General features: G+C 36.8%; 1 protein-coding gene across 2 annotated transcripts; it reads right to left on the bottom strand.

Annotated features, from left to right (window-relative positions):
- Positions 1 to 574: 574 nt before the first annotated feature.
- On the bottom strand, positions 575 to 26284 carry LOC127441526 (paralemmin-1-like). Of its 2 annotated transcripts, none has more exons than XM_051699060.1 (7): positions 25891 to 25973; positions 16437 to 16482; positions 14786 to 14866; positions 3412 to 3533; positions 2888 to 2960; positions 2740 to 2761; positions 575 to 1875 (listed from the first exon to the last, which is right to left on the bottom strand). In XM_051699060.1, exons 2-7 carry the CDS (start codon positions 16479 to 16481, stop codon positions 1490 to 1492), a joined length of 729 nt encoding a protein of 242 aa, XP_051555020.1. In that variant the 5' UTR covers position 16482; positions 25891 to 25973; the 3' UTR covers positions 575 to 1489. The 2 variants fall into 2 exon arrangements, with proteins under 2 accessions (XP_051555020.1, XP_051555019.1); XM_051699059.1 differs by having other exon boundaries at positions 578 to 1872; positions 25891 to 26284.
- Between the last annotated feature and the right edge of the window lie 441 nt (positions 26285 to 26725).

Genomic DNA, 26725 nt, shown 5'->3' with positions numbered 1-26725 from the left:
TGATTGCAGGTGAGGAAAATGAAAATGTCAAAGAATTACCAAGACATAACTGTAAACAAAATGTTTTTGTTTATTGACATTGTTCCCGATTTAAACACTTGGACCATAACAGGCATTGGCCATACATATAAAGCACCTGTAACTGTAACATTTTTGATATCCACAACACATACTGTCTCACACAAAATGAAATAATTCATTCAATTGAAATATATCAGAAAGACAGCAAAACAACATTTACAAAGCTATTCGTCTTGCAATGTGAAAAATGTTTTAGACCCCAAATTTGACGAAGACATGTCCATTAGGATAGATTTGGATAATTTCACTTCAAAACGCAAATTAATGATTTATTGTTGTGAATGAAATGCCTGAACATTGAAAACGCGGCTGTTAAAGTCTTGTTTAATTGAAGGCAAACCAACCAAACAGCAACCATAGCTTTTAACACCAATCATGAAATACCAACCTCACACTAAGCACTTTTTTTCTCCAAATAATAGAAAGATATCTTTAGCAAAGTGTGACATACAACAATATATATATATATATATATATATATATATATATATATATATATATATATATATATATATATATATATATATATTTCTTTTTTTTTTTTTTTTTTTTAACTATATGAGCAATAACACGTGATAGGAGGCATTTCAGTGTATTGGGAAAAATGTCCTAATCTTCAAATAATTAATATTGATTACAATTATGTCTAACAGTGTTATCCTTCATGTACATCGTACAGTATAAAAGCAATATCTTTGCTATTTTGTTCAAAACGGATTATCCTGTAAATAGCATTTGACCTATAAAAAGTGATTTACTGTTAAAGCAGATAGCTGCTGTAGGTAAAAGTGGGGATCTGGGGTAGATGTAGTTGCCTATTTAGTTAGTATTCTATTCTAACATGAACAGTCATAAATAATTGGATCGTATTTACAAATATATGAATGTATGATTGTGGAAAAAGACTACACGCTATGTACCAGTGTTCACAGTGATCTGAGATGATTTGGCCAAAAAATAAAACAAAACAAAAGGCACAAAATATATATTAAAAGCATAATAACATTGCAATATCAATATAATCATTTCTTCTCAGTAATAAAGTAATATTTTAGAAACACAAACGTATATGGGAGATAAACAGCTAAATGTTCATATATCGAGAAGTTTATCTTATTTTCCTTAAAATAAAATAAGGGGAAGTAGAATCTGTAGTGGTCCTCATTTTCTGTTCTTCAACAAGCAAAATACTAGACTTCATAAGATTACATAATGAAAATATATGTATATATAGATATATAAATGTCAAGACAGAAATATAGAAAAATATTAATAGAAATAAAAAAGACATACATACTAGACAACAAAAGTTAACAATAAGTATACAGGGTATACTTATTCATTGTTGCGTTATGGTCAGGGAGTCAGTTTTCCACAAGAGTCTAAACTTCAGTGTGAGTGGTGGGACTCACATGACTGTGCAGCACTTACATGACTGCTTTTCTTTCGAATTGCCTTCCTCTTTCGACTCCTCATTCTTGGCCTTATCCTGAGCTTTGTCAGGAGTGGAGGTGCTGCCGTTCAATGGGGCCTGCTCCCCTTTGCTCTCACTGTCCTCAATGACCACAAATTCAGCTTTCACTGTTTCCTCTATGCCCAATGCCTTCTTGGTCTCTGCCTCATCCTCTACATTCTTGTAGCCCATGAATACCATGGTGACGGGGTGATCTGCACTGGCATTTTCAATGGCAACGTCAGGATTGGTGCACTGGAGCTTGGCCTCAATGCCTGTGATCTGTTTCTTGGTGGTTTGGTCTGCATTGGGGCTGGGCTGCTGTATGCCATTCTCAACTACTGGGGATCAATTAAGAAGAGAGAAGGATACTCATTTACAACCCCAATTCTGAAAAAGTTGGGACAGCATGGAAAAAGCTATTAAAAACTAAAAGGAGTGATTTGTCAATTCTATTCACCCTGTGCTACGTATATTGAAAGCACCACAACAGCTCATTATTAGATGTTTTACAGTGTGAATTTAATCGTTTTTTAAAAATATCCAATAATTTCAAATCAGATGATTGATATCGTACAGGGTGAATAGAATTTACAATTCACTCCTTGTTTTTACTTGCATTTTCCATACTATCACAACTTTTTTTTGGAATTGGGGTTGTAACTTGCCTCTACTGTTCGACTCTTGAAGAGGTGTTCTTAGGCACAAAGTGAAGTGGCAGAAACAGCAATATGATAAAAGACAAATGCTCAATAAACAGTCCAACATATTATTAATAACGATCACATTAAACAATTCTTCCACATGCCGCATTAATATAGAATGTGGTCACAGGTGCGTGTGTTTATAGTCATTTTACAACGGCTTCATATATGGCCTATCCAATCAGTATTTAGAGTCAGAACTGTCAGTTGTATAATAAAGGTTTAATATGTACGGAGTTGCTATTCACTGTTTATTATCAATATGAAAATAATAAGAACAGCCACTGAATTCTGTTCAACCCAGTGGCTCTTTCACATGACATTAGTGAAATTAACTGGTGAATTGAACTGCAAAAAAAAAAAAATAAAAAATAAAAACTGGCACTGATAATTGTTTGAAACAAGGTTGTCCTTATGTTGTCATGCTCCATTTGGTGTAATACTGTCAGAGAGCAGAGATGCTGAAGAACTAAAAAAAATACAACACACTCTTACACTCACCCTTAACTGGACCATCTGGTGCCTGCCAGAGAAAACATATGATGGTCATATGTTAATAATATGTCGTTATTATTACTTATCATTAAAATTTGACTAAATTTGAAGGATTATAAGCACATATTTAAAAGTTATATTAAAACAATCTTACATTTTCTTTGCCATCTTCAGACGCTTTATTCAAAGGCACACCATTCTCAAGCTCATCAATTTCTTGTTCTAGTCTGTCAATCAAATTAAAACAAGGATTCTTCAGGTGTACATATGCAGGTATGCACGATTCTTAAATTTTTTTGGACCAAGAAAGAGGTTCCAATATTAAAGGAATAATTCACCCAAAAAATGCTCTCATGCATTCATGAACGCAGAAAGGACGTCAACATGTTCACTGAAAAATTGCTTACATTTTTGGCTGTGTCTCACCAAAACCTATCATATGTAAACTTGGAATATGACACACGTGTCACATGGAGTACTTTTATGATGCTTTTGGGACCTTTACTTAGCTTTAAAGTAGATCCGTTTCATCAAAATGTTTCCTTCTGTGTTCCGCATAAGAAATTAAGTCATACGGGTTTGAAACAACATTAGGGTGAGTAAATGATGACAAAGTTTTCATTTTTGTGTGAACTATTCCTTTAAATTACAAAGTGTAGGTTAGACACTGGTCTTAACCCAAGGATGGTCTTTTCTAGTAGTTTGGTCTTGGCTTCATCCTCTTGTAGTTGTTTCTGTGCCTCATCTTCCCCACTGGATGGTGCTCCATCCAACAGCCACCGCTCTCTCAGTGCCTTTGACTGTTAAAAGAAAGCCACGTGACTTTGAGATTTCTTTCCAGAGTTGTTAACATCACAAACATTCTCTTTAATTTTTTTTACATTTTTGCTTCCCTGATCTGTACACAAATGAACACTTCAAGTTAAAAATGTCCAGAAAATATATTATTTTCATTTATAAGTGCAAAAGATTTTGGGGTGAAGTAAATATAACAGAAAATATTTAGTACTTTTTACTTGAATAAGTTAGTTCAAGCTTGAACTAACAAATATTAAGCAAATTCTACATCTGTACTCCGTTCAATCATGTAAAAAGTATAAGTAAACATTACTTAATATTGTTTGTTATATTTACAAAAATGTGTGCTAATGTTTCCAACATGCACCAGTGCATGAGTAAGTAATGAGGTAGCATGATCTCACTGTTGTCCTGTCTTATAACACTGTCGTCATTGTTGATTTTGCTGTCACATTTAGCAACTTGTTTTATGTTGTATGAATTTCATTTTCTGCTCAAAATGACCAGTTTGTGCTCAAAATGTATCCATTGATTATTACCATCATTGTGTGTTATGCCTCAGGGGTTAAGGTCTGTGTGTGCAGCTCACACACCTGCTATCAAACATTCCCTATGTTGTCTTATGATAACATGCACTCAGCCTCGTTGGGTTATTTGATGTCTTAAAAGTGTATAGCATTCAATGATAATTACATATACGTTTGAATGTCATCGAGAGCTGCATTAGATTTTAAAGTGAAACTTACTCAGTGAACAAAGATATTTTTAAGTAAAATGTACTCATGTATTCACTGCTTATTACATTCTAAAGCTAAATAGATTTTACTTATAAAACCTGTGTGCAAAAACTTTTACTGTACATGCTGTTTTTTACAGTGTTGTTAATGCATAAAATGTCCATCAAGACATAAATATTTTAGGTTAAAAAATGTATATGAATGTATAAAGAATGTGTAAATCTTAGATACTGTAACTTTTGTAACTATTTTAAAAGGTCCTGCAGTGTGACAAAGTGACATAATCAATATGGGCTCATAAATGCTGCATGCATTATAATTGTAAAAGAATGATCAAAATGCTGTTAAAATGTCAACTTTCCAAAAAGTATTTAATGTCAAAGCATGCAACCTATATCATGCTCCCTAATTGCATATCAACAAAACGAGCTCTTGAAATATGAGATAATGCCTGATCTGATGCACTGTATTGATGTAAACAAATCTCCTTGGTTGTCTGCAACATTAGGGTTGGTGTAGCACATGACCATTAGCTGTCCATTAGTTTTTCATTTTGGGGCATTCTCCACAGCTGCTAATGCACACTATGCACATTGATAGAGAGTGAAACATTCTGACAGGCGCCAGCTAAAACAGGGATTCCTGCCAGAGCTTCTAGTCATTCTTGGTAAGGAACAGACAGCAGGTTAGATTGGCAGGATTAGAGGATGTGCCACTACTGTCTGACAAACAGAATTTCAAAATCTGTTCCTGACACAGAGAGACAGAAGATATTTTGAGCACTAATAGAGGTGGCGCTAGTCTGTGAGGAGCAGTGCAAGACAGACTGGAAAAAGACTCACCTTCTCAGCTAGACTAACCAAAAATATTCTGTAATATTGTGTGTTATGTGCAACGTTATGAGAAATGGTGGAGTGGAGATCTATGTATTAATAATTTTCAGATAATAAGCATGATTATAAATACTGCATTTACAAACAAACAGATCTTTTGCATTATAAATGTCTCAAATTTAGACGCAAGGCTAGGATTAAGCCAGTTCTCGGAGCGGCAACCAAATGCTAAACATATGGAAATTATTTAGTAAAGTTCTGTCTCTTCAATTAATTGATTCTAGCACAAATCAAATTGTGGTCACTATTTCTATTAATCCCTTAAAGTTTGACAAATGCTACAACCCCAAATCCAAAAAAGGTGGGACAGTATAAAAAATGCTAATAAAAATAAATAGAAGTGATTTGTAAATTATATTCACCCTTTGCTAAATTGAAAACACTACAACTACACGTTATATGATATTTTGCCTCGTGAATGTCTTTTTTTTATTTATGAGCAATCATTTCAAATCAGATGATTGCAACACGCTCTAAAAAGTTGAGACGGGCAATTTAAGACTAATAACAATTTGACGAGTTCAAATAACAAGGCGATGTGGAACAGGATATGTTAAACAGGTGAAGCAATCGTGTCATAATATACAGTGCATCCGGAAAGTATTCACAGCGCTTCACTTTTTTAACATTTTGTTATGTTACAGCCTTATTCCAAAATGGATTAAATTCATTATTTTCCTCAAAATTCTACAAACAATACCCCATAATGACAACGTGAAAGAAGTTTGTTTGAAATCTTTGCAAATTTATTAAAAAAAAAAAAAAAAAAAATATACAAAATCACATGTACATAAGTATTCACAGCCTTTGCTCAATACTTTGTTGAAGCACCTTTGGCAACAATTAAAGCCTCTTTTTGAGTATGATGCTACAAGCTTGGCACAGCTATTTATGGGCAGTTTCTCCCATTCTTCTTTGCAGGACCTCTCAAGCTCCATCAGGTTGGATGGGGAGCGTCGGTGCACAGCCATTTTCAGATCTCTCCAGAGATGTTCAATCGGGTTCAAGTCTGGGCTCTGGCTGGGCCACTCAAGGACATTCACAGAGTTGTCCCGGAGCCACTCCTTTGTTATCTTGGCTGTGTGCTTAGGGTCGTTGTCCTGTTGGAAGATGAACCTTCGCCCCAGTCTGAGGTCCAGAGCGCTCTGGAGCAGGTTTTCATCAAGGATGTCTCTGTACATTGCTGCATTCATCTTTCCCTCAATCCTGACTAGTCTCCCAGTTCCTGCCGCTGAAAACATCCCCACAGCATGATGCTGCCACCACCATGCTTCACTGTAGGGATGGTATTGGCCAGGTGATGAGCGGTGCCTGGTTTCCTCCAGACATGACGCTTGCCATTCAGGCCAAAGAGTTCAATCTTTGTTTCTCATGGTCTGAGAGTCCTTCAGGTGCCTTTTGGCAACTCCAGGTGGGCTGTCATGTGCCTTTTACTGAGGAGTGGCTTCCGTCTGGCCACTCTACCATACAGGCCTGATTGGTGGAGTGCTGCAGAGATGGTTGTTCTTCTGGAAGGTTCTCCTCTCTCCACAGAGAAATGCTGGAGCTCTGTCAGAGTGACCGTCGGGTTCTTGGTCACCTCCCTGACTAAGGCCCTTCTCCCCCGATTGCTCAGTTTGGCCAGGCGGCCAGCACTAGGAAGAGTCCTGGTGGTTCCAAACTTCTTCCATTTATGGATGATGGAGACCACTGTGCTCATTGGGACCTTCAATGCTGCAGAAATTTTTCTGTACCCTTCCCCAGATCTGTGCCTTGATACAATCCTGTCTCAGAGGTCTACAGACAATTACTTGGACTTCATGGCTTGGTTTGTGCTCTGACATGCACTGTTAACTGTGGGACCTTATATAGACAGGTGTGTGCCTTTCCAAATCATGTCCAATCAACTGAATTTACCACAGGTAGACTCCAATCAAGTTGTAGAAACATCCCAAGGATGATCAGTGGAAACAGGATGCACCTGAGCTCAATTTTGAGTGTTATGGCAAAGGCTGTGAATACTTATGTACATGTGATTTTTTTCGTTTTTTATTTTTAATAAATTTGCAAAGATTTCAAACAAACTTCTTTCACGTTGTCATTATGGGGTATTGTTTGTAGAATTTTGAGGAAAATAATGAATTTAATCCATTTTGGAATAAGGCTGTAACATAACAAAATGTGGAAAAAGTGAAGCGCTGTGGATACTTTCCGGATGCACTGTATAAGGAGCCTCCAAAAACAGCTTGTCCTTCAAGAGCAAGGATCATTCGAGACTTGTCAATTTGCCAACAGATACTTCAGCAAATAATCCAGCACTTTGAGAACAATGTTGCCCAAAGACAAATTGGAAGGATTTTGGGCATTTCACCCTCTACAGTGCACAATATACTTAAAAAGATTCAAGGAATCTGGTCAAATCTCGGTGCATAAAGGGCAAGACGAAAACCACTTCTGAATGCGCATGATCTCTGATCCCTCAGACATCACTGTCTTAAAAAAAAACATTCATCTGTAATGGAGTTCATGAACATGGGCTTGGGATTACTTTAGTAAACCTTTGTTAGTCAACACCATTCACCGCTGCATCAACAGATGCAAGTTTCACCCACTGTTGCACTTGTGTGTATGGTTGAGTGACAATAAAGGGATTTGATTAGATTGAAGTTAAGACTTTACTATGCAAAGCAGAAGCCCTACATCAACACTGTCCAGAAGCGCTGCCGACTTCTCTGGGCTCGGTCTCATCTTAGATGGAAAGTGGAAACGTGTTTTTTGGTCCGATGAGTCCACATTTCAAATAGTTTTTGATAAACACAGCCGTCGTGTTATCTGGGCCAAAGAGGAAAAGGACCATCCAAGCTGTTATCAGCATCAGGTCCAAAAGCCAGTGTCTGTATGGGCCAGGGGTGTGTCAGTGCCCATGGCATGGGTAACTTGCACATATGTGAGGGCACCATTAATGACAGATACGTAAAAATTTTGGAGCAGCATATACTGCCATCCAGCACAATCTTTTCCAGGGATGTCCCGGAATTTTCAGCAGGAGAAGCAGAGAGTACAGGTGCTAGATTGGCCTGTCTGCAGTCCTGACCATCTCCAATTGAGAATGTGTGGTGCATTTTGAAGCACACAATACAAAGACCCTGTACAATTGTGCAGCTGCAGACCTGCATAATGGATGAATGGGAGGAAATTCCACTTTTTAAACTTAACAAACTTGTGTCTTCAGTGCCCAAATGCTTAATAAGTGTTATTAGAAGAAATGGTGATGTTCCACAGTGGTAAACACTCGACTGTCCCAACTTTTTCAAATAATCTGATTTGAAATGACTGTACATTTTCAAAAAACAATGAAATTCACAAGGTAAAACATCATATAATGTTCAGTTGTAGTGCTTTCAATATTACAAAGGGTGAGTATAATTTACAAATCACTCCTTTTTGTTTTTATTAGCATTTTTCATACTGTCCCAACTTGGGGTTGTAAATAAATTCAGACTAATGTCACAAATAATTTATTTACTTTCTCTTTTGAATATGAAAATACAGCAGACTGCAAAGTATTATAAAAGTATTTAACAGCATGTATTTTGAGCTACAAAAGAGACAAAAATGTTCTTCGATTTCAAATTTTTTCAGAGGGGGGGGGCTTTTCAGATTTTTTCACTTAGGGAGGACACATGCAAAACAACGTGCACTGTAAAAACCTAGTTTCATCGTTGTAACCTAATGTAGTCAGGTTAATTCAGACATATTAAATAAGAATTTTAACTTGAATAAACCCAGTTAAAGCTAAAGTGGGAAATGTTTGAGCCGCTAGCACCAGCGAACAGAATTGCAAAAATAAACATTTGTTTTCAAACAGCCTTCCGAATATGCGCACCAACACACTCCATTTGGTTGAGTCGATGTTGTTGTGTTGGGCTGGATGGGTCGTTCTAACATGAGTATTTTATTATAGCGCCACAGTTTTCGAGAAAATAAACATATGAATGGCTTACTTATAGTTGTCTCTGCAAATAAAGCTGCAATAGGGGAAATAATTTTAACACAGAAAAAGTTACACACTTTTTTAATTTTAATTTTTAGATGTTACCACATGATGCATATTTTTTAGGCTGAAGTATAGTCAAATTTAGTGAAGTAGGAAGCTTTTCGATCCTGAATCTTATTGAGAAAACTGTGTTTGATCTAGGTTTAAATACTGCTTTTTCATTTACATATCATGTGTATATAAAAGAATCAAAGGAAATTTTGCACAACTATCAGGGAGCAATTATCTGAGGTTGTGTTATGGATGCTGGACACGTTTGAGAGGCAAAAGACCAGAGGCCTCAGATAAATCATAGAGTGAGCTCATGAGATTAGAGATTAATGGCATTTGACTAACCGAATCCATGACATATGCATTTAGCAGTAGAAGCTACTTAAGACAGCTGAACAGTGCTGTTTCTATTCTTGTGTGGCAGAGTCAGATGAGGCTACTCATAGCCAGCAGCAGATCAAAACAAACATCTGCTCAACATCAAACAGTGTACAGAAGACCCAGGATAAGGCATAACAGAAGAGAAACATCACAGAGCTTCTGATAACACCTGTGGTATTGTACAGCACTAAAATAAGTACATTCAAGATGTTCATTTTGAAGACTCTTTAATCAGACAATAGTCCTAAATGAACATGCTTTTTAACATTATTAATATTAAATAAATAAATGGTTTGGAATCACAAAGGTTGCTGTTAGTTGGATTGTGGATGAGAAAAGTTCAAGAACTTAAAGAACTCAAATTATAAAAACCTCTCTTCTACTAAAACTTCATGAGATATGAAACAACATGTTTATTTATCAAGGCAGCACCCAAATAAAATGTTTCTTACAAGGACTGTTGTATTGGAGACGTCAAGTTAGCTCTAAAGTTAAGCTATTGATGAACGTATATGACCAATATATATGACATGCATCTTACTTGGTTTAATTCTATTTGCACTGATATTTTAGATACTGTTGCTCCCTTGAGGCGTAAACTATGTAAATCCAAATCTGAGCCCTGGCAAAATAATACTACTCGGTCATTAAGACAAGCTTGTAGAAGAGTAGAATGTAGATGGAAAAAAGATAAGCTACAAGTGTCTTTGGAAATTTTTATGATATACTCTGTTTAAATATCTGAAAGCTGTGAAGTCTAATTATTTTTCTGACATTATAGCTAAGAACTCTCATAGACCTAGGACTCTTTTCACAACTGAAATTTCTGTTATTAATCCTCTAGACAATGTCCATCTTGTTGAGTCTTCTACAATGTGTGAAAATGTTCTCAGATTTTTGGTGCTTAGGAGTCACTCAGCATGCCCTGGGATTTGAACTAGTGAGCTAGTGAACTCCAGGAGTTGTAGCCAGCATCTTTTACCACTGAGCAACCCAGGCCCCCTGGTTTTATTGCAAAAAAAAAAAAAGAAAAAAAAAAAGAGAAAGTTGTTCTATAGCAATTGCAGATTTGTCTGGACAACAATATGATTCTTGAAAAATTCCAGTCTGGTTTTAGAACTCATCATAGTACAGAGTCAGCACTTTTATAGGTTTTAAATGATATTCTGTTATCGGCTGATTCTGGGGATTCTGCTTTTCGATTTGAGTGCAGCATTTGGATACTGCTGACCACAGTATTCCTATCACACTTGAACAATGTGTGGGCATACAAGGATTGGATGACACTCAAATTTATCTGCCTTTGAAACAGAATGTCAATATAGGTTTAGAATCCCTGCTTGTCTGTCTGATATTATATCTTGGATGTCTTGGATTTTTTAAATTATATTTTAATGAGAGCAGACTGAAGTTATTGTTTTTGGGCCCTCAGTTGCTACACGCAGTATCAATCTTAACCTTGGTAATTTGGCGCCCTATAAACCGTCTGTGAAAAACTTGGGTATTATAATTGATTCTACCCTTAAATTTGACAAACAAATAAGAGCAGTAGTCAATTCGAGTTTCTTTCATTTTAAACTCCTGGCTGAAGTTAAGACTTTTCTTTCTTTTAAAGATTTTGAGAGAGTCAATCATGATTTTATTTCATCCTGACTGGACTACTGTAACTCTTTATATATAGGAATAAGACAATCTTCCGTCGCACAGCTCTAAATGGTCAAGAATGCTGCTGCAAGACTTTTAATGGTGTACGTAAATGTGAGCATATTACTCCTATTTTAATATCTCTCCACTGGTTGCCAGTCCATTATTGATTTAAAAATATTACTTTTTGTTTTTAAATCTTTAAATGGATTGGCACACTCTTATCATTCTGACATACTATCCATAGACAAGCCTGTTAGATGCTAAGGCGTGACCGTGCCTTTGCGGGTTGCTGGAACATAGCTATGGAATAGTCATCCTTTGTCTGTCAGATCTGCTATCTCATTATCGGAATTCAAGTCTAAATTAAAGACTTACTTTTTTACGTTGGCTTATAATATTTTTTAATATTTTATATGTTTATGATGTTTTATTCGATGTTTACCGGTAAAAAGTTTTTTTATTTTTTTATTGTTATGTCCTATGTATTATATACTGTATTGTGGTTGTACAGCACAGTGGTCAATGCTTGTTGTTTTTATGTGCTTTATAAATAAATTGATTGATTAACTGATTAATTGATTGATTGATGTTCTTGTAGTTATAATTTTCATAAAAAAAATAAAAAAAACTTAATTATAAAATGTTTTCCGGATTTAGGAAACCTGAAAATGTGGTGACGCCTAAATTAACCTGGCTATATTAGGTTACACAAACAAAAGTAATTTTTTTTACTCAGATAAGGTAGAAATTCAACATTTAGGTAACAGCCCGTATTCACTTTTACAGTCTTTCTTTCTTGAGGAGAAAATAAAGAGAAGGAAAAAAAAGTGTGAGAAAATAACAACAACAACAACAACAAAAGAAAGAAGAAGGTCAGTGGACAAATAAGATATCTCATCAACCAGACAAGAACAAAAAGAATGGTAAAAAGTAGAAGAAAGCAAAAGCACTCAATAATCATGGAGAGAGACATTACCATTAATGACAACAGGAAATAGAGGACTAGTTCCTGCCTCCTTTGAAACACATTAGGGTAGCGGTACCTGCTCTATCACCATCTTTATCTTGAGCAAGGCATTTAATTCCTAGTTGCAAGAAGCACTGTCCTTGCAATTAGTGTATTATAAGCATCTGCTAATTGGAAATGAACAAAGTTACAGATTTGACACTCAAGCAAACATTCTGGAAAAACAAATACAGTAACTCTCATCATTTAAACAATGGTAAATGTTAACTAAGACAGCCTTTATTGAAAAAGCACAGTCACATGAAGTGTAAAAGAAAGGAGGCAATTACTGACATTTTTGTGTATACTCTGAAAAAAAATTACCAAATGAAAAATAACTCAACATTTGTGCATTTTGGTTGATTATAAAGTTTTCTTGGTTTTGCTAACACACTTTCTTTCACTTACTGTCCAGACTGTCTCCTTTCTTATTAACATCCATAAATCTGGATCAGCATTAAACAATCCTTAAAAGAGAATGAGCATTTTGTGTAATATCTTAACTATCCACACCTGCTGTAATAGTCATATTAGAAACAGACCAAAGTGACCCTCTCCTGTTCTCTTTCTCACCCCTCAGCCCCCACCCTCAGCTCTGGCTTTGTGACCACAAAATTCTGGCGTAGTGACAGATATGCTGACATCACCTCATGCTCACACCCATCCACATGCACATGTAACACAATCACAGCACAGAGGGGAGGACAAAGAATCTGAGTCTCACTCGATAGGAAACTTAGGCCTGTTCCATTGTTCCCCATAGAGCAAAATCCCTTATGCATAAAAAACAATGGTAGGTATAAAACTAACAAACAAGTAATATCATGCTGTGACAGATAACAAAAGGGAAACAATCGCCTGACAGGAAATTTAAGAGATGGGGATAGGCACGCAGACAAGCTATTTTTCAAACAACTGATTCTCCAGAGCATGCTTGGGATCTCTAGGATTTGCATAAATTGAGCACTTGTTATATTTTGGCCTGAATTCATGCAAACAATCATGGTAATAATGTTTGAAGGCATCCAGATATGATTCTGGAATTATATGAAAAGAATTACATATGCCATATATATAGCTCATTGATGAATTTGGATAATTTCCTGATTTAAGGGAGTCATTGATAAGGGATAAAGGAATGTTCCAGGTTCAATACAAGTTAAGCTCAATCGACAGCATTTGTGGCATAATGTTGATTATCACAAAAATTAATTACGACTCGTTCCTCCTTTTCTTTAAAAAAAGCACAAATCTTGGTTCCAGTGAGGCACTTACAACGGAAGTGAATGGAGGCCAATTTTTGGACGTTAAAATACTTACAAACCTTTTCTGTGTAAAGTTATAGCCAATTTTACAACTTTGTTACCATGAAGATGTAATGTCAACAAACCCCAAAACCCTATCCCAACTTAATATGCAAAGACATCAGTAAGCCATTTGTAGGCTGATTTCTCCAAAAAGTGTTGACACTGTTTGAGCTGCGTGGAGCGCAATTTTGAATGCAGTGATCTCAAGACGTGTTTTTCTAAGTTTTAAACTACATTGGAATTGAGGCAGTGACTTAAAAACGCAGTGTTTGACGCCATGCAGTCAAAGTGAGACACTCCAGAAGCGCCCTTCTGACGCAGGTGTACATTGACATGTCCTTAAAAAAGCCCTTATAATAAATCTATCTTGGAAAGATTGACAAATTCAGTTGCAAAATGGACTGCTATGAACTGTAGGTTAATGAAAGGCTTATGTCCCAGTTGTAGGACTGGACTTACCATAACAATGCTGGACTTTACTTAAAGGGAGGATACAGATTCTTCCCTTGTCCCCCCAAACAGGAAACTGCTGTTAAAACTCACCCTCCCCTTTTAGCAACTTTAAAATCCCCCAAAAATCGTTTTGAGTTTCAACACTGAAGCTTAAAATAGAAACATGAAGTGTTGGGCCAGACAGTCAGTGAATTACATAAGCAAGACACACCAAAGCACTCTGACCCTTAACCCCTGTCTGAAATACAACACAGTGACACAACTGCACACACACCAAAGTCATTCTAGCAAGTCAGTCAACTGTCAGCCATCTTTGGAACTCTCTCGAGAGGCTATTTCCAGTTATGACAGTGCAGTTCCTATCTACTTGAATGGGGGAACACAGAAATCTCAAAAATGGTTGATCAAGATTACGATCAAAGTGCATATTTTAAATCAGCAGTAAAATCTGACAAAACAGGTCTCATAAATTGTGATTCTTTACCGCATATTACGCAAAAAAAACGCAATTTTCCCAGCTTGTATAGCTAATGCAAATGTGCGTTCTCCAGTTGATAGACAAGTGATGTCTGTATCTTAAAGGTGATTGTCTCTTTTACGTGTAAGACGGAACTTCCTTTCTACATCCATTGACCATTGGGCGCGAGAGCTCCTTGGTTGGGCATTCCAATTTCTCCCATTAATTTAAATAGAAGTGGCCCATCTCTGCTAAATAAATAGTCACTGACACACACTATTACATTCTCTGTACAACTTGTCTTTAAAACACTTCTACTATCTATGAGTTGTTATTTCTGGGCTACCTTGAGATGCTGGAGTTGTCTGCGGTCATCCTCCAGTTGTCTTCTTTTGTTCTCAATCTCAGCCTCCTTTTTTCTCTTCTCCTGATAGACAGAGACACAATATTAAACCCTCTTGAAGGACATCCGCAGTCTTCTCACTTTACAAAATTAAATATAACCTCTTTGCAAATCTCAGTTGACTAGTTCAGAATACATGAAAAATGTTATTGTTCTTATGCTACATTTTTTTGTGCAAAAACTTTTTTTGATTATAATTTTCAAAACATCATTAAACCTCATTCAGACAAATGCTTCCAAGACTATCACAAGTCATTCTCACAATTTTGAAAAACCACATCTAAGCTATCCAAATACATCATTTTACCTTAGTGACATATTTAAAACAGAAGAATTTACAACAACAACATTCAATACACAGAAAATCAAGTGTTAAGTTATAAGAAAATCAAGAAATAAAAACACATGAGTATGATCGATGAACATAAGATATAGTGAAATTGGATCACTGGCCCAAAATCAGCTTTCAGATTCATTATGAGGGATTTCACTTGCAAAATGACAGTTAATTCATAATTATATTTATTTATCACACATATACAGTGAAATTCTTTTTTTCACATATCCCAGCTAAGCTGGGGTCAGAGTGCAGGGTCAGCCATGATATGGTGCCCCTGGAGCAGATAGGGTCAAGGGCCTTGCTCAAGGGCCCAACAGTGGCATCTTGGTAGTACTGGGGCTTGAACCCCTGACCTTCTGATCAATAACCCAGAGCCTTAACCACTGAGCCACCACTGCCCTGGTTTGGGCAACTGGCAAAGACTCTCTCTGGCCTCGGGCTTATTATTAAGCACGGCTCACATTCAGATCCAAGTTGTATGTTCCCAGTCAAACCCAGTCTACATCCTCAGAGCGTCATTATGCTGAAAAGTAGCAACATAAGTGTCTGGTAACTCTCGACCATGTAAATTAAGGAAGTCTCCACTAAAGGCAACATTAGTCTGGTGCTGTTTGCGAAATAATTCTATGCCCTATCAATAATTAAACACACAAATGTGCTTAAGCACTGATGGCTGGACATGCATTAGCCTTTAAAGAAAGTCATTGACATACTATAGAAGCACTGTTTCCAAGGAGGATCATAATGTCTCATGGGGGTAAGCCTCTATGTGCATCTGGACTGTATCATGACCTTCATCCAAATGCTGATCCTGTGTGCTTTAACCAGACCCACATGGAAACTATACACTTGGATCTTCGCAGAAATCTCCGCACATTTCCGCAGAATTCAAATGACTGCCATTCACAAAGTTCTACTCATCCTTGTCCTTGCCTATTTGTTTATTAAATAGTTTGGTTAATTTGGTAATTTGGCAATATTACCAGTAATCTCAGCTCCAGCCTAATTTATTAAACACGTTTTACCATGTTTAAATCCATTCCACAGAATTTCACAGATCTTCCCACAAAAACAGTGCGGAAAATGTAAAAAAAAAAAGAAAAAATTGCAGATTCTGTCTGGGTCTGATTATAACTAATATAAAGTGACAGCAATGAGGTTTTCCATTCATAATGAGGGATTTAACTTGAAGTTGTACTCTAAAAGGGCAAATAATATCAATATCAATTATTTTTGGTGTAATTATTTACTTACAGCAATAGCCCGGAGTCTCTCTTGCTGTGACAAAGCTTCTGACATCCTGCAAAAACAAAACACTGAAATGTGATTTGTTTTGTTAAAACAGCTGACATATCAACAGTAATGAAGCAATTAGGATCACTTTTCATTTATGTAAAAGCACTAGAAAAAGATTCAATTCAGTGCCGCTGAACAAGTTTTAAAGGGGAAGGGGGTTGTTCTTGGGCTGTAGTAAAGCTTTCTTATGCCAAAAACGTAAAAACTGTAAAACTTAAAATCTGCAATGTCAACAGTTTTACATCAAATTACAATTAAAAATTAAATGCACATCACCTAAACAATTGACATTGGCTACTTTTCTACAAAAATTCTAAAAAAATAAAATAAAAAAGTTTATGTCCTTAAACAGTGATTTGTGAGAGCAATTGTTCAATATACCATTTTTGTTTCATTATGCATATCATGTCACATTTTTACCTTGGCCGGTTTACAGAAAATTCCTCTCTTAAAGCCGATGTAAGCGATTTTAGTGTTCTTAAGCTTTCAAGTGACTGAGCCATTAAATTAGCCACACCCCCTCATTTCAAAACCCCACCCTTCAAAGATAATTTTGAGACCAAAATGAGCAAAAGAGCAGCACTGTTCGTTCCTGTGGCTGTCAAGTTCAACAGTGGAACAATAGCGCCCTCACCTGACAAATATTTTGAATCATAGCCTCAATGATCCGATTCAAATACAACACTATGAGAACAAGCAAAGTTTACAAAGTCTATAGCTGTCACAGAGACCGGTGAGATATCTCAGAAAACATATTTCATTGATACCTTTAAGGGAGTAGGAACATTTTTTGCATACTTTTCCATGAAAAAAAAAATTGCTTACAGCACCTTTAAAGGAATACTTCGGGTTCAATACAAGTTAAGCACAATCGTAAGCATTTGTGGCATAATGTTGATTACCACAAAAATTAAGTTTGACTCATTCTTCCTTTTCTTTAAAAAAGGCAAAAATCTGTGTTACAGTGAGGTGGAAGTGCATATGGAATGGAAGTGAATGGGGCCAATCCTTAAATGTTAAAATACACACTGTTTCAAAATTAAAGCCACAAGACGTAAATAATATACATGTTAACATGATTTTAGTGTGACCAAATTTCCATTACTGCTTGGTGTCAGACTCCACTGCTTCGTGTCACTGAGTGATGATGACAAACTACAGCCGGTAGCCAGACATCACTTCAGTCTTTTATGATGGACTTTAGAGGATGAACTGATGCCAACTCCAACTGTAAGACATAGGATACTTCATATGGCACTGCCTGAATCTTGGACTTAGGATGGATCCCACCGAATCTCACCAAAATGACCTGCAGGTTGAAATGCGATGCACTTCATCATTTATCTCTGCCTGCATCACCTTTGTCTATTGATGGACTATACTCTTGAAATAGAATCCATAGACTATCAATTAATTGCCAACAAAAGCCTTCATCAGCCAACTAACAAAAGACAATGCATCGATGTGAACTATTGCAGCTAATCCACAATGGTCTTCAAAGACATTAGTCATTAGTCTTACAGTTCATAAAAAATCTGTTTAAACACTGGCCCTTAACACTTAGTTTACTAATTTTAAACCATAACTTGCACTGCACATAAATAACTAATATTGGCATTATATTCATGCTGGTTAGCCAGAAGGGAACTGGCCCCCACAGTGAACCTGGTTTCTCCCAAGGTTATTTTTCTCCATTAACCAACATCTTATGGAGTTTTGTGTTCCTTGCCACAGTTGCCTTCAGCTTGCTCACTGGGGTTCTAAATACAATTATTATTTAATTACTTATTTTTATACTCAATTTGCAATCATATTTAATCAAACTACACAATGATGACTCTAAGACTTAATAGATATTACAGTTTCATTTTCTGTTAATGCATGATTTTCTGTAAAGCTGCTTTGAAATGATGTGTTGTGAAAAGCGCTATACAAATAAAAATGACTTGACTTGATAAAATCACTTACTAACCTATTCTGTGTAAAGATATATTACATTTTAAAACTTCCTTGCCATGACGACATACAGTTGCAATCAAAATTTTTCAACCTCCCTGACCAGCAATACATTCTGGTGATCTGAATTAAAACACATCAACTAAAACCTCAGTACACAGTCAAAATAAGTTTTTAATACACATGAGTGATTTTGAGAACTCAGAGTTCAGTTTACCCAAATTTTAAAATAAAAAATAACTAATTCTCTCCACAAATGTCATTTCAAAAATATTCAACCCCCAAAGTCAATCATTTGTGGAGCATCCTTTATCCTTAATAACAGAAAATAAATGTTTCAGGTAAGTTCTCTCAGGCTTCGGACACCTCTCTATTATAATTTGTACATATTTCTCATGAGCAAAGGCTTCCAGCTCATTGACATTCTTTGGTTTCTGTGCTGCCACTGCTTCCTTGAAATCCCAACAAAGGTTTGCAATGGGATTTTATTGATGGACTGAAAGGGCCATTTAAGGACATTCCACGACCTATCCCTGAACCAGATTTTGGACAACTTGGATGTATTCTTGTTGTTATTGTCTTGCTGGAAAGTCCAGTGATCACCAGGCTTCAATTTACACACTGAAGGCATCACATTTTTCATGCCAAAATGGCCTGATACCTGAAAGAATCCATGGTGTCAGTCACATAGTTAGAATAGCCATTTCCTGAAGCCGCAAAACACTCGCATAACAGGACTGACCCACCTCCATGCTTGACTGTGGGGATGGTGTCGTTCTTGTCATCACCTTGTCATGTTACTCGACATACTGCTGACCCATGCGTCTAAAACTCATTTTCAGTTTAGTGTCATATGTCTATAAAACCTTCTTCCAGGACTCCACAGGTCTTTCCTAAATACTTCTTGAATATTCAAGTCAACATTTCCCTTGGTGAAGTTTTGCTTTCTTCCACACCCCAAGAAGGTTGCTGTTGTAACATATTTAAAAAAAATTTATGAATGGTGCTGCCAACTTTGTCTATTGGAAATTGAAGTGCCTTGGAAATGTACTTTTAGCCATGACCTTTCTTGTGTAATTAAATAATCTCCTCTATTAGCTTTTGAGACAGCTTATTTTTAATTGCATTTTTTGCATAGAAATACATTTTTGCTTACAATGCTAAATTTAAATTTTAAAACTTAAATAAGTGCCATTGAAGATTGATGACTTAATTTTGTTTTAAAACATTTACTTGTGTAGCCTTACATATTTAAGAAACAGCTACATGCAATAGGGGTTGAATAATTATGACATGGCTGTATTTAAAAAATAAATCCTGATATTTAGAAATATTTGGTTATATATTCACACTATGACTTTGAATGTGTCACTCAACTGATATAGATGTAAAGTTTAAAAATTCTGGGTCATCAGAAAAGCTTACCTTTGTAAATCCTTACTGTCTTGGGGGGGTTGAATAATTTCAATTGCAACTGTAACACCGTAAACCCTAATACCACTGCAAAAATGACAATTACTCCTTTACCTGGAAATCTTTTGCCTAACGGCCCTTGCACTTCCACGGTGTATCAGATACGTAGATCCTGTTTTATGTCTACACATGCATCACTCCAGTATAATATTCGTCCAGTCTGTCAAGAGAGTTTTGCACCTCTATCCTTTGTGAGAAAACAGGTCAATGGGAATCAGTAAAAGAAATGGGTGGCTCTTTTACTTTTCTCAGAAATCTAACTACAGATATGAGCTGGAATATCCCAAATCTGTTTCAGAGCAGAATGTTGCGAACACACCAGTCCAGCAGCGATGAAGTTATGAATGGCATGCAAATTTCAAGACTGTTAATAGTCTTTTGCATTCCTCCCTAAATTGATTCCAGGACTCCTACATAAGCTCAACCTGAGGGAAGACCAACTTTGGTGAAGGAAAAAAAAAGACCTGGATTATACAGCAAATGCAAATATTTGGTAACAATAGTTTTTTTTTTTTTTTTTTTTTTTTTGACTGTGATGTGGGCATTAATACTGTAAGAGAGAAACCAAAACTTCTCATTTGCATTTGTAATACAGTGGAAAGTGTTAGAAGAACATCAGACCGAAGCCAGGACAAACATCAATACAAGCACTATCTAAACACAACCTTCCTTAGCACCAGTATTTGTGGTTTTGTACATATTTGCTACACAGATCTGTGTCCTGTGAGAGGGAGGCAAAAATATACTATGCAGGAATTTAGGAAACTTACTGTACAAGAAGTATCAAAAGAAAAGGCACACATAGATAATAAAAAAAAGTCAACCATGGAATGGGATGATGGGCAATAAGGCCAAGCTGAACATGGCACAATGATGTCTTTTGTCATGGCCTGGTTTATTGCAAGGTTCTGCACTGGTCCACAGAATAAGAGCTTGTCTACTGTAAACTGGCTGCAGGGGAGAGTCATCCAGCTGATTAAAGATCTCAATGGCCCACCCGAGCCAAGCCAGTCACATGTTCACTCCCTCACAGGACAAACTGTAAAATGTTTGTTGATATGTTATCTCTCTCTTTCTTCTCTCTCCCTTTTTTGCTATCTGATTTCAGACCTTAAGAATCTCTCACAATGGAACTGATCATGCAAGATGAGATGTAAGCAATAGCTTTACAATGATTTACTTCTGTACATTCAGACCAACAAGCTTAACAGTTGACCAACTGAATAACTGGAGAACTCAAACTTACCCGATTCACTCCTCAGTGTAAAAAAAAAAAAAAAAAAAATACACTCAATGGGTGAATTTACGTGCACAATCTTACTCAGATGATGCTTAATAACACGTTAACTTGTAAGGATTTGTAAACACCTTAAAAATTACTCCGCATGTAAACATCTTTACCAACATTTATGGTGGCCTAATCAATGTGAGCATGTCTTGTGAACATTTCTGTTAACATTTTGATGTTAAAACCACAAAAAACAGATGATTTATAATGTGCGTGCAAACACACAAAAAACACCTGCATTTTAAACCACTATGCAGATAGTCACACATATGCGGCACTTGACATCACGTCAAGGATGATTCATGGAGCAAGCCCACTCAATAAATGTAGTACAACATGTAGCAAACTGACAGTAAAAAACAATAAGCAAATAATCCAGGGATAATAAAGGATAGAACATAGCTTGCTCAAGGTCTTAACACCAAATTAAACATCTAACCTTTGGACCTTTAATAAAATTATATGGCCACTTCAGATTATTTTTATGTTAGGATAATACTGTTTTAGGATTGTTCCATAATCCTTTTCCTTTCAAAGACATGCACTTAATCTGACCAGTTCTTTAGTCAGGTTTATCCAACTAATCTTGGATATAGCCTATGTAACCAAACCTACAACTCTCGACCACAATCCATGCAAATTAGGACAACACCGCATCAGCATTTAATGTATAAAGGAATGAGGAGAAACTCTTTGAAAACTTTCAGCGCCATGCAGCCATTTCCTTTCGCCACATCTCATTGACAGCATTGGAAAAGCACTTGGGAGTCCATGAAAAACACAACACAAGCCAACTTTATCAAATCTGTGAAGTCTAAAGTGGATGCACTTATCTTAGAGCTTGTTTCCCCTCTCTAGTCCACTGCTGGGCAACACACTGAAGCCATGCTGCGACCTTTTCACTGGATCACTCACTTGCCAACAAAAGTGTTTAAAACGCCAAGATCAGCCAATAGATCAACATGGTGAGATTTCTACTGTGAAAATCGAATGCATGAAAAACATGCCACAACACCAACCAAAGACTTCCTATTTTGGGTAGATGCAATTTAATTTAAGTTTTGTCATAACAAAAATGTCAAGTCCAATTTATGCATTGGTACTAGTACATTATTACAATAACAATTTCAACAAGGCAGGCCCATCTTCAGTCCTTTGGGACAAGAAAAGTTATGTAAATTTCTCCTGAGAGTGCTCTCCCATTGGATTTTAGGCTTGTAGGATAAAATAATAAAAAAATTAAGGCATGCTACATTGAGCAAAGCATCTAAAAGGACTTTTGTTATGCAGATTGCAACACAGGGGTTTGAGATCTTCAATCTGTTTTGAAATTGTAGAGCACTTCATTCCAGACAGTCACAAACAATCCAGACTGTTAGGAGCTTAATTATGGTGGTTAAGAAGCACATTAGAGGACATTCGAGATTTCATAAACATGTATTGTTTTTTCCGTTGATACAGATGCAAAAGCCCTTGTTCGTGAAATCATAACTTCTCCTTTAAGAGCTAAAACCCCAAACAGACTAACACACAAATAGCATTGAGTTACACACTAAGTGATTTTTGATTGCGAGGAATGTGGGAGTGAGACCTGAGAAACTTCAACATGAAGATTTTGAGTAGGTCCAGATTGGCTGCTAAAAGAAGGTACCAATGGTTTCAAGCACTCCCTTTTTCTGAGACGTGCCATGAGACGGGGCCCCACCAACCTTGGGGAGGAGAAAAGGAAAGGAGGATACCAACCTCCCAAAACAGTTAGACCATGGATGCATACATACATTTCAATGAATGTTCACAGAATGTAGGTCACATTAGCTGGTAAGTTAACACTTGCTGGAGTATCCTGGTTAGCAGCCACTTTTATTGAGGCCCATGTTCTTAGAGATCACTGTCTTAAAATTCAAGTGGAGTTTAACCCCAAGCAAAAATGGTCCATAACCACTTTCAAAAATGTTTCGATGGACATTAACAGCTGTGAAAAGTCTTCTCTAAATTGGCCAGTTTAAAAAAAATGATTCATATAGTTCGCACTAATGATTTCAAGCAGATATGAAGATATTTTCATAACTGGAGTGAGCAGAAAGGGCTTGAGTAAATGAGGAGTGCCTGCTGCTATTTTTTGCTGTGAGCTCTGATAAAGGAAGAGATATAGGTGAGGGGTTAAAACATCAGTGGCAGTCTAGAGCTGTTCAATTTTAACCCTCAACCATGTACAATCATGGCGGCTGTTAGGAGTCCTTGCTGCTAGACTGCTACAACTATGAAGTGACAGAGGCCATGTGAACATAATCATAAATGTGTTTCTGAACTAATCGAGTAATGGCAAACATCACATTTAAGCAGGCCCAGACGGAATCTGCAGACTTTTTTTGAGGCAGGTTTCCACCCTTTTTGACCAATGAAATGACACATTTTTTATCATCTTTCCAGGCATTTGTTAAAACAGAATAAAGATTTGTAAAATTAATTTAGATTCAGATGCTAATGAAAAATTCAGACTGATTTGTGACTCGACTGACCCAAAAGAATGTTTCATACACAAATCAGGCATCACTATGGCTTGAGAACAAGCTTTAGGAGCCGTTCAGTCTAAAAAAAATTATTTTCAGCTGGTTTTTTTCCAGCTGTTTTCAATGCTTTTCTTTGGGCATGCGCTAGATAGACATATTTGACCATTGCGCATGCAGTGTCTTGCTGTTTTTCAGCATTTTGCACTGGAACGCCACGTTTTTTAGATGCTGAGTCAAGTTAAAAAGAATGGCACATTTTAAAAATGCATCTTGAGACAGCTGTGTTCTGTTAAGTTGTGCTGCGTCTAGCTTTTTTTCCCCCCTCTACACAAGAGCAGTATAGCTGTTGAGATATTTTTAGAGCAGAGGAAAATGAGAATATGTGTATTTGCTACAAACAAAACAAAACAAAACAAAACAAAAAAAAATCCATGGCTTTTATGATTTTATCAATTTCCATGAATTTTCTGGTCTGGAAATCACAATATTAAAATTCCTTGATATTTCCAGGTTTTCCATGACCATGGGAACCCTGTTGAGCGGAAATATGTGGAATTTTAGAGAAGGTATTTAAACAGTAAAATGTGTTAATTATAAATGTACTATACTCTTATTGGTAGCTGAAAGCATAATTAAATTAGCTAAAATATTTAATATACAAACAAGCAAGGGGTGGTGGATCTGTAGAACTTTTGTGAATGACAAATGTTGCAATTCTGAGGAAATATGTGGAACTTTCTGTGGAGGACTGTGCGCAGATTCAATCTGGGTCTGCATTTAGCTGCATTTAAGCAACACTATGAAATATTTAAATGCACTCAGGCCACTGGGTGTGCATATATGATGAATTCTTTATATTAATTCTTAATATTAAATTTCTGCCTTAAACAAATATTAAAACGAGATTAAAAGTGAGCTAGTGATTTTTTCCCATAGCACTGTAAATGCTTTTCATAATCACAAGAATGTGAGATTGAATCCCTGGCAGAAAAGGGTTGTTGAGCTGGAAAAATGGCATAGACCCCTTAAAAAACCTAAATGGATAGCAGAATGTGTAGTACATACTAGGGTGAGTAAGCCTGTGCAGCTTGTTGATTTAAAATGTATAATATGTTTGTCAAAAAGTTGCAAGTAACCTCTGAGCTCAGTGGGCCACACAGAGGAGCATCACTAAAAGTGTGTAGTCATTTATTTGAGTTTGTTTTGTATGTCTGCTCATCAATAGTGTTGCATTGGTGGCCCCAATGACCTAGTGCCTCAAATGTTCACGCGAGCGTAAACTTGACCGACAAAGCGTTTGGCATTGGATGTGTATCAGGGTTGACATCAGTGTAACATTCTCTCTTCGCGTGCGCCTTGTCATTCTCTTCTGAAGGTAAAGACTGTGCATTTCACAGTAATTGAAGACAAGCTACAAACAACTGTACGTAACGTGGGTAATACAAAAGCGTTCTCGTGACGCGAGTATAATGGATAGCGTCACTGTTGTGGTTTCGTTTTCACGCTGTCCTTGGTGAAAATAAAGTGTTACCAGCTGGAGAATGAACGCACTTTCGACGCTGTGGGTGTGGAGAGGCTCATATTTGAGAAAGAAAAAACAACGCCTAACAAACCTGTCAAAGTGATGCTTAACGCACAGTCAGTGCATATTTTATTTACCGCGCGGGGGAATTAGTTCAGAGATTATCACAATCCAATTGTATAGAAAACGATTTAACATCATATGTTGGTAAATCCATGTCTACACGGCCATATTGGATCATCCCACCCAGTTTCATCACCCGAGCTGTAAACCCGTATTTCTTTAAGACGGAGATGCGCTGCAAACGCACCAGCGTTGTTGTTTATTATAGAAGATAGGCTTGTTGTGCTACTGTTTATGTAAAGCCATATGAAAGACGTCATCCGTGTATAGCCTATTAAACCGTGTGTCCTCTCAAACTGTAATTTATTTTGCAGTGTTATAATGTCGCGCAATCCTGTTATTCTCACTGTCCATGTTGTGCATAAAACCACAGCTGTCTCCCATTTAGCAATGTATTCAAGATATTGATCGGACAATTTCTGGATTATTTAAAGCGCAATTTCCATTGCCAAACCTAGTATAGTTCCATAACAGAGATGTCAGGAAACGAAAAACAACAAAAATAGCAGGGGAAAAAATAATTATGAAATAAATACTTACTCGATGGCCAGACCCGTTCCCCCTTGAATAGAAATGTGTCTCTCGCCTCTGCTTAAAAAAACAAAACCCCCGCTCGGAGGCGTAAACGATTTAGGCAATCAATATGACAACCACTATCTAATGATGTCCATTAATTCTGTTATTCTCTCTCAGGTTGCAAGCACCGTTCTTTACGGGTTGGTGTAGTCTCTGTTTTCCGGGGAGCGGAGCTCAACCCGACGGCGTATATTTGTGACGTCCCTTTGCAGTAGATCTCTTTCACATGGCTTGATGGGCTTGGATAGAGCGCGAGACTATTGACTCTACAGTACCCTTTGTTTCCCGCGCGACAGTTAGTAGTCGAGTGTGTTAAGGGCAATGTCTGGCATCTCCTCCTAGTGAGAGTGAGAGGAGATGCTTAGATACTCCTCCCTCTGGACACTTGAGAAGCTGTGACTTTGCACAACACAGACCTGAGAAATGCAACAAAAACGATGTAAAAACATCCTCCGTAATTCTGAAAACAGATCTTGCTGTGATTGGATTTGCATCTGCGTGTGTCGTGGTTTCTGATGTCCCTGTTGCTCACAAATGTGATCTGTGTTTTTGTTCTCTATACATAGCCCAAGACATATCTATGGTATTTTTATTACTACATTATTGAGTTGGGGATTTTTGCTATGTTTGGATTTGTCAATCTATACGCTATTTCAAGTTATAATCAAGTACGCATACGATGATACAAAACTGCAACGCGTAACATAATTGACTTGAGAAAAAACATGTAGCCAATAGGTTACTTAGTGCAGTTGAAGTAGCCTGTTGTTAAGGTTTAAACAGTAGGCTTAGCTATATA

This window comes from Myxocyprinus asiaticus, chromosome 5 (assembly GCF_019703515.2).
Source record: "Myxocyprinus asiaticus isolate MX2 ecotype Aquarium Trade chromosome 5, UBuf_Myxa_2, whole genome shotgun sequence".
NCBI lineage: Eukaryota > Metazoa > Chordata > Actinopteri > Cypriniformes > Catostomidae > Myxocyprinus > Myxocyprinus asiaticus.
The sequence above is the reverse complement of the archived record's forward strand: the minus strand, read 5'-3'. Positions and strand labels throughout refer to the sequence as shown.